Source organism: Somniosus microcephalus, chromosome 9, assembly GCF_052327205.1.
Source record: "Somniosus microcephalus isolate GS21.2 chromosome 9, FLI_Smic_1.0, whole genome shotgun sequence".
Lineage (NCBI taxonomy): Eukaryota > Metazoa > Chordata > Chondrichthyes > Squaliformes > Somniosidae > Somniosus > Somniosus microcephalus.
Window position 1 is genome coordinate 126,606,418 of NC_140995.1, and position 12,522 is coordinate 126,618,939.

The window sequence follows — 12,522 nt, forward strand, 5'->3', positions numbered from 1 at the left end:
CAAACAGAACTCATCACCGGAACAACAGTCTCCTGATAAAAGCAAGATTATTTCTCCAGCAAAATGCAGTGAGTGGAGGGTAGCTCCACAATACAAATTCTGTGTGTAAAATCAATCCCAGTCACTTGCAACAGTGTGGTCTCCAGGCATGATTGACAAGGGAATTACTCAATCATCCCCATTCTGGCCAAGACTTGAGGTGTCACTATATGCAGCCTAAAATAAATGCTAAACAGTGGAAGCAGAATGCTATAGACAGAGCTAAGCAATCCCACTACCGACGGATCAGGTCAAAGCTCTGCAGTCTTGCCACATCCTGTCGGGAATGGTGGCGGACAATTAACCAATAACGGGAGGAGGAGGCTCCATAAACATCCCCATCCTCAATGATGGCGGAGCTCAGAATGTGAGCGCAAAAGACAATGCTGAAGCATTCACAACCTTCTTCAGGCAGAAGTGCCGAGTGGAAGATGCTTCTCGGCCTCCTCCTGTGTTCCCAACCATCGCAGATGCCAGTCTTTAGCCAATTCAATTCACTCCACTGTGACATCAAGAAATGACTGCGTACACTGGCCACAGCAAAGGCTACGGATCCCAAGCACATCCCAGCTGTAGTGCTGAATACCTGTGCTCCAGAACTAGCTGCGCCGCTAGCCAAGCTGTTACAGTACAGCTAAAACACTGGCATCTACCCAATAATGTGGAAAATTGCTCAGGCATCTCCTGTCCACAAAATGCAGGATAAATCCAACCTGGCCAATTACCGCCCCATCAGCCTACTCTCAATCATCAGCAAAGTGATGGAAGGAGTTGTCGACAGTGCTATCAAGCAGCACTTACTCACCAATAAACTGCTTACCGATGCTCAGTTGGATTCCCCGGAACCAACTGGCTCCAGACATGGTTCAAACATCACAAAAGAGCTGAAATCTAGGAGGTGAGGTAAGACATCAAGGCAGCTTCGATTGAGTAGAGAAATGCTTAGTCCCAAAAACACTACAGTTCACCAGCAACTCAAACTACAGCAACCTGCTTTAATGATTAGGCTAAAGCAGTCGAGGTCTGTTGAGCTCTCATGCGCCATGTTATATAGGCAAGGTACACGCTGGGGACAGAGTTTTGCCAAAGTTGTGAAATTTAGCATGAGACCTCATTGAATAATTTTAGTGGTTATATATTATTATTAAGCTTGTTTCTATCAGTGCCTCCTTTAGCCCCCCAAAATAGCACTGTGCAAAATTCTGCGCACTAAACTGAGCACGAGGTCAGACATCCAATCTTCCAACTCATCCGTGCCACCCACAGGTAGAGTTTTGTAAAACTGGAGCTATTGCATAATCTGTACGGAACAACTTATATCATTGTGATTTCCTCCAGCATTTGGTTGTTCCTTATATTTTCTACTGTTAACACAATATTTGATGTTTCCAATGTGTCTGCCTTGTGATCAGTAACCAGCTTGCAACAATTTCTACTTTGCAGATCTGTAAAGTGTAAATGGCCATCATCTCTAATCTCACTTGGATCCAGCAACTTCCATTCCGGGGTTTCAACTCACACAATCACCTCAGGTCACAACCGCGGTAGAATTTATCCACCCGGGATCAGTTGTGAACATTTCATTAATACAAGTTAAAAATCATTTGGATTTACATTATTTTTATGCACTGTTCCAGCAAGGATTTGACTGGGTTCCAGGTAACTATAAACGGTTTAAAAGTTTGAGGAAAATTAATTATAGATTTGGTAGATGACAGCACCCCCCCGACAACTCACTGGGCAGGATTTTCATTGGGCCGTGGAGGCGGGATTGGAGGCGTGTGGGGGGGTTAAAATCCCGAAATCGGGGGTCCCGACCCCATCCCGCCTCCATGCCAGTTTCAAAGGAGGCGGGTACCCGCCCCGCATTGGGACCTGCCTCCCCGAGGCGGGAAGGGGATTAGTGCCAATTAACTGCCTGTTAACAGGTAGTTAACAGGCAGTTTTTAGCCTAATCCCTATTTTTAAGGTTGAAATGTGGGATTCCCGACAGCTCCAAACCATGCCAAGTTAGAGAAGGCGGACCGTTGGAATGAAGGGCTTGGCGGGGTCGAGATGTCCGGTGTTCAGGTGAGTGATGGGTGCATGAGTGCAGAGGTAAGTGTGTTTGGTCTGTGTAAGGTGTTTAAAGAAGTTCTACTAACCATTACTTACCTTTACAGCCTTCCTTCCTTCAGGTCTCGGGAGTCCCTCATCTCACCGGCACAGAAAGCAGAATGGCTGCGAGCTGTCAAAAATTGCAGCATTCAGCTTTCTGTTCCGGGGAGATCTCTAAATCATCCTGACAAGAAGGAATTAACTTGGAGTACAGATTGTCAGTGTTTGACAGCTTCAAACAACTGTGAAACATTGATATTTCATCTGTCAAAAGGTCTTGACAGATGAAATTTCAATCTCTGATGTCACCTGTTGCCGGGTGGCCCTTAATTGGCCTGCTGAGCCCATTCAACAAGGTCAATCAAGTCAAAATCGCGTGGGTTGGCTGGAACTCGATGAAGGCGGGACTACAACCCCGAAAGTTGTAGTCCTGCCTCCAAGCCGACTCCTCAATGAAAATCCAGCCCACTGAGTTTCTCCACGAAAATCTCACGTCGTATCCCTGGTCTGTGATGAGAGACAGCGATATTTTAAAAAGTCAACATGCTGAGAAAAATGTATAAATCTAGTAGGTTTACAGCATGCACTCTTTGAACACTGAGTTTTGATTGGTCTCTGCGATAAGCAAAATATTACAGACTGTTCTCCCAAACAGAAAAGAAGAAACTAATACATACAATGTCTTCCTCCATTTCCTTCAACATCTGTCCATTTTCTTTAATGTCTCCTTTTGTAGTCAAGGCTTGCTTTTGTCTCTTTTTTCGATTGCATTTAGAAATTTCTTCATTGTTGCATGTTGGTGGTTCCTTTCTCAGCATAGATACCCTGCAGCAAAATAAGAGTAAATTAAATCAGCAAACTTTAATAAAATTACTTTTTCCCCCTCACTGAGAGTTTAAAGGCACTCTCATTTGTTGATCCTTTTTCAAGAGAGCAAACTCCATGGACTGTGAAAAGAGAACTATTCCCTGTAGTGCTGCTGGGCTCCGCTCTTAATACAGAGACATGGGGGGAATTTCCATTAATGCCAGATACTCTGCCAAAGTGGGTTGGGGCAGGACTTACATCCTCCATTCCAACTCTGTGGTGATCCTGACCAATTTTCCTGGGTCAGGGTGAAGTAGATATGCAGGGTGGGCTCACAGCACTATATCTCCACTCTTCAGTGTGAGCGTGCCACTGCTGCGGAAGAAAAAGTCATGGCACTGTGGCAGGGCACTTACTGTAGCACCTAAATGGATGAGGTAAATATTAAAGGGGCCAGAAACCCCTAAATGAAAATCTGTAATTGGCTCAGAATGAGCCCAGTCCAAGAAAACAGGCACTTGGTGGGCAGAGTGAGGCAGAAGAAATGGCTAATCTCCTATCTTACAGCAAAGAAACTCTACTTTCCTGACTCCTGCTGCCACAGTTCACCTACTGCTTCCTTTCTTCTGGCCTTTTGCATTGGAGGTGCAGAGGCAAGAACAAAGGGATCATGCAGAATCTAAAACTCCACTGCCTTGCTATCACGTACATGCAGTGGGGCAGACAATGGTCCAGCAGTCAATATTAGTGACAGTGAGGTGAGGAAGCTTTTGCCGGCAAATTTTAAGTGGTGGGGCTTCTCCACACCCTTTCCTTCAAACAATCTCTCGGGACGCCAGAAAATGGATGGATCTCTGAAGGAAAACCCACTCCCAGAAACTAAATGTGTGGAACTAGCTCCTCACATTTACTTTAATTAAACCAACACTACTGTAACCTACATGCTCGTGGGTCTACAATGCCATTGGTTCCTTTTATGCCAGTTTAGACTATGGACTGAAATAAGCAGGGCAGAAGTGCACATGGTCATGAGGAAGTTCATCAGCAATGGTCATGAGGAAGTTCATCAGCAATGGTCATGAGGAAGTCCATCAACAATGGTCATGAGGAAGTCCATCAACAATGGTCATGAGGAAGTCCATCAACAATGGTCATGAGGAAATCCATGACCATTGTTGATGAACTTCCTCATGACCATGTGCACTTCTGCCCTGCTTATTTCAGTCCATAGTCTAAACTGGCATAAAAGGAACCAATGGCATTCCATTCTGCCTTTCTAAATGGAAACAGACATAGGAAGCCAAATCCCCAATAACGGGCTGGAAACTTGTGGAATTTAGACCTTAGATTTGTTTTGTGAAGATAGTCAGGATGATGCAGGTTTCCAAATTAAAGGGTAGCAACATCCAGTCTAGTAATACAGTTTTTAATACATGACTCAAGAAATTCATAAAATACCCTTTTACATTTTCTATTTTTGTTCTAAATTCTTCCAGGTTTCTCCTCCTTTGTATTCCTCAATTATAATTTTAATTTCTTTCACTCATTTTCTGTTTCCTTTTATCTATTCCAATACGGACACCTGTTCAAGGCAACTAGAGATGGGCCTAGCCAATGTTGTCCACATTCCAACAGCGCATAAAAATAAAATAATTGTAGAGGATATTGTATTAGAACATAACTTTCAGGTTTGATTTACTACTTACTACAAGAATAAGCTTGATCCGGAGCTACTACTTAGGTTTCAAATTATAAATTATACTTCCAATCAAATCATATTCCTAATCAGTACAGACTTGTCAGGGAAGGCTGGCAAAGTGGGTGAGCACATTGCTCTTTTAGCTGAAAATCTGCAGCCTTTCCGGTGCACTCAAGCTGCAACAAAGCAAGCAGCGTAAGAGCAATGGTGGGGCCAGGCGAGGACTCCTAGTTCAGCCGTTCCCATATCTCCAACTCCGAGACCCAGCATATCAAATGAGGCTGGTATGCCTGGTGGGATCAGGGATAGCATGCTACCAAATGGTGGAAGTAGGCCCAAGTGATTGTCAATTTCACTCAAAAACATAATGATGGCTGGCTTGGGAAGTGGCAATGTCACAGGAGCAAATTTCTGAGGTTGAGCTCCCAATACATTAGGCAAATTTTCAATTTGGCATTAGTCAGATAGTACATTAATATCACCCACCTGTCTAGTAGTGTACTGACCTTGCCTGATTTTTCAGTCATCAAGGGGGGAATTTTGCGGGGGGTCAGCAGGCACGATCAGTGGTGGGTCGGGTGGGAAAAAGATTTTTTTGACAGTGGGTCGGGACCCTGCTGTCAACCCGCCGCCACGCTCCTTTCCCAAATGTCAGGTCTGCTAGGGCTGCGCAGACCTGACACGCAGCGGCGGGGGAGGCAATTGAAATCATTAGTGGCTTGTTTACAGCCATGTAACAATGCATTTTACCCAGCTTTTTGATTTTGGCAGGTTGCCCACCAGTTTCCTGCTGGGCCTAGACCTTATCAGTGAAGCTGAAGCGGGAGGTCACTTGCCCTTGTTTGAGCTGATGAGTTGACAGCTTCAAATGCCAAGTCAAAACTCCCAGCTGAATCAGATATCTTCCCTTAGCCACTAGATTCTCTAAACTGCATTTCCAGTACAGATTCAGAATGCTGCAAGTCTTTACACAAGTCTCCATCCAGTCTAACCTCATTACCCATGCCCTAGGCCCAATCATCTTCAGCTGCTTCATCAATGACCTCCCCTCCATCATAAGGTCAAAAATGGGGATGTTCGCTGATGACTGCACAGTGTTCAGTGCCATTTGCAACTCCTCAGATAATGAAGCAGTCTATGCCCGCATGCAACAAGACCTCAACGACATTCAGGCAGGTGGCAGGTAACATTCGCGCCACACAAGTGCCAGGCAATGACTATCTCCAACAAGCGAGAATCTAACCTCCACCCCTTGACATTCAACGGCATTACCACTGCCAAATCCCCCACCATCAACATCCTGGGGGTCACCATTGACCAGAAACTTAACTGGACCAGCCACATAAATACTGTGGTTACAAGAGCAGGTCAGAGGCTGGGTATTCTGTGGCGAGTATCTCACCTCCTGACTCCCCAAAGCCTTTCCACCATCTACAAGGCACAAGTAAGGAGTGTGATGGAATACTCTCCACTTGCCTGGATGAGTGCAACAACACTCAAAAATGCTTGATACCATCCAGGACAAAGCAGCCCGCTTGTTTGGTACCCCATTCACCACCTTAAATATTCACTCCCTGCACCACCGGCATACAGTGGCTGCTGTGTGTACCATCTACAAGATGCACTGCAGCAACTTGCCAAGTCTCCTTCGGCAGCACCTCCCAAACCCACGACCTCTTCCACCTACAAGGACATGGGCAGCAAGCGCATGGGAACACCACCACCTCCAACTTCCCCTCCAAGTTACACACCATCCTGACTTGGAAGTACATTGCCGTTCCTTCATCGTCGCTGGGTCAAAATCCTGGAACTCCCTCCCTAACAACACTGCGGGAGGACCTTCACCGCATGGACTGCAACGGTTCAAGAAGGCGACTCATCACCACCTTCTCAAGGGCAATTAGGGATGGGCAATAAATGCTGGCCTTGCCAGCGACGCCCAGATCCCATGAATGAATAAAAATAAAAACATTGATAGTTCGCTTCTGTCATCTCTACTTCACCTGCCAGCTATTCCATCAGCATTGGTGCCCTTGAAACTATTTCACCTTGGTCCTCAGAATCCCACCACGATCAGCCCCAACACCAGCAGCACCAGGCACACCAGTAGCACCAACGACACCACCAACCTTCTCCGCAATCAACTGATGCTGCACAGGACATCAGCACCCAACCACATTGCTGTCCGGGAGGCCAGGGATGACCTCACCATGGCCAGATTTACTTCACTTGACGCTGTACACCCTGGCTGCCAAATGATGCACCAGGTTGGCACCACCCCACACCAACACCACAAAGCATCCCTACAATGCCCAAGCCATTCCTTTCACACTCATCACCATTGCGGGGTGTACCATTACGTCTCATAATTCACTGGAACTCACTAAGCCACTTCCAAAGGTGCACAGAAATCTGTCCAAGAACACAAAGTGTTGAAAATAAAGATTTCAATGTTTGACAGCACATTAACAGAAACTTCACCTGAACATTGCATAAAACATCCAAGTGCCTACCCTTGTGTGTTGTTAGTTGGTATGACTGGACGAGGATGAGGGTGAGTGGTGGCTAGTGAGATGGGGAAGTGATAATGTAGATAGAGAGGGATGGGTGGAGGTGCAAGGTAAGTTGGTGTGAGTAAAGTTGTGCAGGAGTAGGGTAGGGAAGGCAGAGTGATGGGGATGTGATGAGTGGCACAGCAGGATGAGGTTGAATGTGGCTTGGCATTAACGATTTGTGATCTACTGAGATCATTGAAAGGTTTGCACCACTGCAGCCAGGTCCTCCTGACAACATCCCTGCTTGTGCCCTCCTGTGCAATATACAACCAGGCTGCGTTGGTCTCCTGGGGAGGTCTCTTCCGCCCATTGGAAGGGAAGAGGATCTCCCTGCGTGCTGTGACTCCCTCCATAAGCATATGGAGGGAGTCATGGGAGAGCCTGGGTACAGCTGTGCACCTCTGTGCAGTGCTTGTCAGTGTTTGCAGCACCTCAATGCTGCAGAACACCGACAACACAAATGTCAAAATAAATTTGCGCATGGTCCCTTTAAGGAAACTGGCTGATGACACTTCATCAAATGACGTCATCAGACTTTCACTTGGCCAGCAAACGTGCTGGGCAGGCTTAACAAGCCCAATCAGGGGAAAATCATTTTGGGCAGCAGGCTGGAGCCAGCAGCGAGGCCGGGACCCGCCACGGACCTGCCGAGGTTGGTAAAATCCAGCCCAAGTGCTTGCATTTAAATAGCACTTTTAACAAAAAAAGTTTTGAGGTGATACACAAATATGCATATGGGAAATGCATGTCAAGCCAGGAGAGGAGAGTGACCAAAAGCTTGCTCAAAAAGACAAGTTTTTGAGGAGATTTTTAACAGAAGAGGAGGTGGAGAGGTTTAGGAAGGCAATTACACAGAATAGGAACTAGATGACTGAAGCAGTTTAAGGGTAAACAGAGAAGGGTAATGCACAAGAGGTCAGGGTCAGAAGAATGGTGTTTGGCAGGGGATTATAGGGCTGGAGGAGGTTGCGGAGGCCAGAAAGGATTTAAGTAAAATGACAAGGATTTAAAATTTAAGGCACCATGAGACAGGGAGCAAGTACAAGTCAGTAAGGACTGGGGTGATGGGTGAACAGGACTTGCTGCGGGACAGGATACCTTCAGTGGTGTTTTGGATAAGTTGGAGTTAACGGAGGGTACGGATTTCAGGCTATGATGGAAAGCGTTAGCGTAGTTGAGTCTGGAGGCGATGAAAGCATGTCTAAGGGTTTTGTTGGCCAAGAGACTAAGCTAAAAGGTGGAGGCGGATAATGTTTGCTGGGACGGAAGCAGGCAGTCTTTCCAGAGAAAGGATATGGGGGGAAAAATTCAGTTGGTTGTGCCTCCCGTTGGCGCTAACGGGACGCAACGCAACTAGGCGCGGCACTGCCCACGCCTCCCACAAAATTCAGCGGGAGGTTAATGGTGGCGCTAACCGGTAGCGCTGCGCCGCTGGCGATGACATCATTGGTGTGCGCAGCGCCCTGCTCATGCCCCGGCCACGAACTTCTGGAGCGCCCCCTGACTTACCGCTGGACGCTATGTCCGAGAGTGTCAGGGGGGCATACCTGCGGCCGGGGAGGCGCAATTTAAAGGCGAGGTGCGGGGCGGCCATTTTTGTTGCTGGCCGCCTGCCAACACCTGCCTGCGCTCCCGTCCCCGGCCTCCTGAACCACCCGCCCCCCCGCGGAGTGCCGGCTGCACTCCAAGAGCCCAGCATTTTTCTTGAGTGCCGGGCTCTTTTGCCTGCGCTCCCAATCCCCGGGGCCCAGCTGGGCCCCAGGTCACGCTGCACAAGGCCCCGCCCCTTTAAGAAGGGGAGGAAGGCCTGCAATACCGCGGCGCAACGTGCCACAGCGTGTGGCGCTGTGGCACATAACGCCGCAATATTGACTCACAGCGCCCCAAGAGGGATGCAGGGCGCTTCCAGTAGCGCCCCGCCTCCCTCTTGGGGCGCAACCACTCAATTTCCGGCACGGGGGCGCTAATTCTAATTATTTTTAGCGCCCCGGCGAAGTTAGCGCCCCAATTGGGGCGCTACTCAATTTTTAGCCCATGGTGTCTGAAACTTCAGGGTTGAAAAGACTACTGAAGTTGTAAACAGTGTAGTTCGGAGACAGAAGGAACAGGGTCCTCAAAGGAGTAGAAGGTGCTGGGAAGAATGGGTGGAGAAGCCAAGGTGTGACTTGAAGATAAAGGCAACGTCACTGCCATACCTCTTTGGACAGGCAAATGGTGAAATGTATTGTCAGGCAGAGAGATTTCTATAAAGAGGTCACCACCTGCAAGTCATATTTTGGTCAGTGACGGGATGTTATCCACAATAATGTCATGGACGGCAAGGGCATTATTCACGAGTAAGCAGACATTCTAGAGACAAATGTAAGTCAGTTATATTTACATAACATGGGAAACTTCTCAGTCTATTTTGTGCACAGTTCGTAAAAAGCTGCTTACAAGGGGTGACGGGCAAATTTAGAGGAATGGGGATAAAAATATTGGTAGCAATTACAAAAGCTGCTGATATTTAAATGCAGGTGTCAGCCTCTGCAAAGGTTGTTTGGATAACAAAAGTGCCTGGCAAAATCCAGTGGCGGCATAATAAATTTGGCAGCATGAAACAAAGTCTGTGACCAAATGATGGTGCAGTGCAACCCTCCAACCCCGTTTGTTATCTGGTGAAGGGAAGTGGTGCAGAGTGAGGTGGTAGTATGGATGGTGACCCTGCTTCCCATTCCAGGCCCTTTTCCCGTTGGATCGCATTATAGCAAGCCTGGACGGAGGCACAGAAAGGGGACTTGAAGGTGCAGCTGATCCCTAATGGTGAGTGTTAGCTGTAGCTATCCTTGCAGATCGTAGCACAACTCCTCATCTGACCCAGAGCCTGCATAGCCAGTTCTACATGGTCATTGCCAGGTAGATATATATCTGCCTGTAAGTGTCGGTGTAGGCCATCAGCAAGTGAGCACAATCTGCCTCTAGTGTAGCTGATCTGCCAGGTCTCATTGCTCCTCCTAAGGGATGCCTATTGGGAAACTCATTGTCTCACTATCATTGACATACCAAAAGAATGGCAGTGCCAGAACACTTGCACAAAGACCCCCAACCAACTAAGTGGAAACAGGAAAAAATAAAGTTCAGAAATAGCCTAAAAATGTTGTTACAAATCTTACTGTAGAGCTCTTTAAATGCACTTCTATATATAACACACCTTGCAGCTCTCGGTGCCTATTTTATCTGGTCGGGTAGGTGACCGAGCAACATGCCTGGGAAATTACACGGATGGCTAAATGGCATAACTGAGACTAATTCTAGTATCATGAGCTGCAAACTGAAAGGCACTCCTGGCACCAGTACAAAACCTGACAAGAACATTGGATGGGGGAGCTAAATGGACATCAATCTGGCACAATAATCACCATCCATTTCTTCCATCAGTTATGCCACCTTACTCCTGTTAATCAGGTGTAACCAATCGGAAAATCTACTCTATTGAAGCTATTTATACAAATTCATTGTTGCATTCTTTCTCATCATTTGAATTTGCTGATAAATTAGAACAATTTCTAAAGTAGCCCATTACATACAAGGGTAGAAATTACCTCGTCCTCACCTGCTACCAGCATGTACTGGAAAATCACAGCAGCACACTTGCAATTTTCCAATAAGTGCTAATGGCAGACAAGAACTCAAAATATCAACCCGAAAGTCAATATTTTGTCAGCAAGATTTCAAAGAAGCGAGTTTCCTGCATGCCTGTAATGCGATGACGTAGACCTGGTGAACCTATATTTAGGCGCAGCATGGCCTGCCCTTACTTGATATCGGCGTAACTGAGAAGTTTTAGCCTTGGAAGAGTCCTCAAACTTTCTAACTTTATTTCTGGAGTTTGATAGCAATTTTCTTCGTGTTTTTTTCTTATGGAAACCTGCACTATATTTAACCAAAGCATTATCAGTCTCAATGCATCTCAAATTTTTCAGAGCCCCACATCCTCTCCACCCATTCAGAAGAACGGAGTAGCTGGAATGGCCTCCAATGCTCTGCATAATAATGGAGGAGCAGCAACTAAATCAAGAGGCTCGGAGAGTGAGGCGCTTTGGCAAAAGACAGCAGTTGCCGGTAGTGACAAAGGCCCTGAATTTCTACAGTGCTGGATCCTTCCAGTCAGCTATGGAGGATCTATGCAATATCAGCCGGGGAGCTGTACGGGCCTGCATTCACAGGTGACTGATGCCCTTGCCCAGAGAACATACGATGTCATCAGCTAAGGCATGTCGCAAGCGAAGCAGAATCAAGGCCATTCAATTCTACTGGCTCACTGGCTTCTCTAGGGGGTGGGGGAAATCAACGGCACCCACACCAACTCGGAACTCTGTCCCATACACCGACAAGAAGCAGTTGTACTGGCTGAATGTCCAGATTGTTTGCGCAAGTCAACACACATTGCAGGAAGCTGCCACAGCACCTTTATCTGCACCATGCTGCCATCACTCAGTTATTCAGCGAGGAGAGGTGAATGGACAGATGGATCCTGGGGGACAAGGCCTACCCTCTGATGCCATGGCTAATGACACCATTCCATGTGACCCACAGCAGAGGAGTATTACAGTCGTGCCAATGACGCAACCAGGCAAGTGGTGGAGAGGACCATTAGGATCCTAAAAGACCAATTCAAGTGCCTGGAGAGGTCGGGGGTATCCTGCAGTGCGCGCCAGAGAGGGCGGCAAGCATTATTGTAGCCTGCCTCACTTCGCTTCACAATCTCGCCCTTCACTTCACTTCACAATCTCGCCCTTCCCTTCACTTCACAATCTCGCCCTTCCCTTCACTTCACTTCACAATCTCACCCTTCACTTCACGTCACAATCTCGCCCTTCACTTCACTTCACAATCTCGCCCTTCACTTCTCAATCTCGCCTTGCGGGGAGGGCTCCGTCTGGTCATAGATAGCGAGGAGCCCTTGGCACTAGAAGATCCTGAGCTGCGGGTCCCAGAGCCCGTGGATGATGCCCGCTCAGAAGTCCTGTGGCCTCAGGTTGCCAGGACTGTCAGAGGCCAGCATATCATGGAGTTGTTCAGTACCTGATTGCCTCCAACTTTGGGACAAAGCATGCCCACCTTCTCCCTCTTCCTCACACAATAAAGTTTGTCTGGTAGCAATGGCCATCAAAGCACACGGCAATGCATCAGCCCGCCTACTCCTGACGATTATGCTTACATTCATCAGCTGAACCATTCAGATGGACCGTTCCCTGTTTGACTATAATCTCAATTATTAATGAACCAGAGAATAAAAGTGAAAATTCAACTTTCGTACAACAAAGGGCAGAACACAAACAGGCT

General features: G+C 47.3%; 1 protein-coding gene across 1 annotated transcript in view; it reads right to left on the reverse strand.

The window, feature by feature from the left end:
- l3mbtl3 (L3MBTL histone methyl-lysine binding protein 3) overlaps positions 1 to 12,522 on the reverse strand; it is a 236,328-nt gene that overhangs the window by 180,368 nt on the left and 43,438 nt on the right. The window contains exon 5 of the mRNA XM_085997143.1: positions 2,814 to 2,961. Coding sequence (XP_085853269.1) covers positions 2,814 to 2,961 — 148 coding nt within the window. The remainder of the gene's footprint in view (positions 1 to 2,813; positions 2,962 to 12,522) is intronic.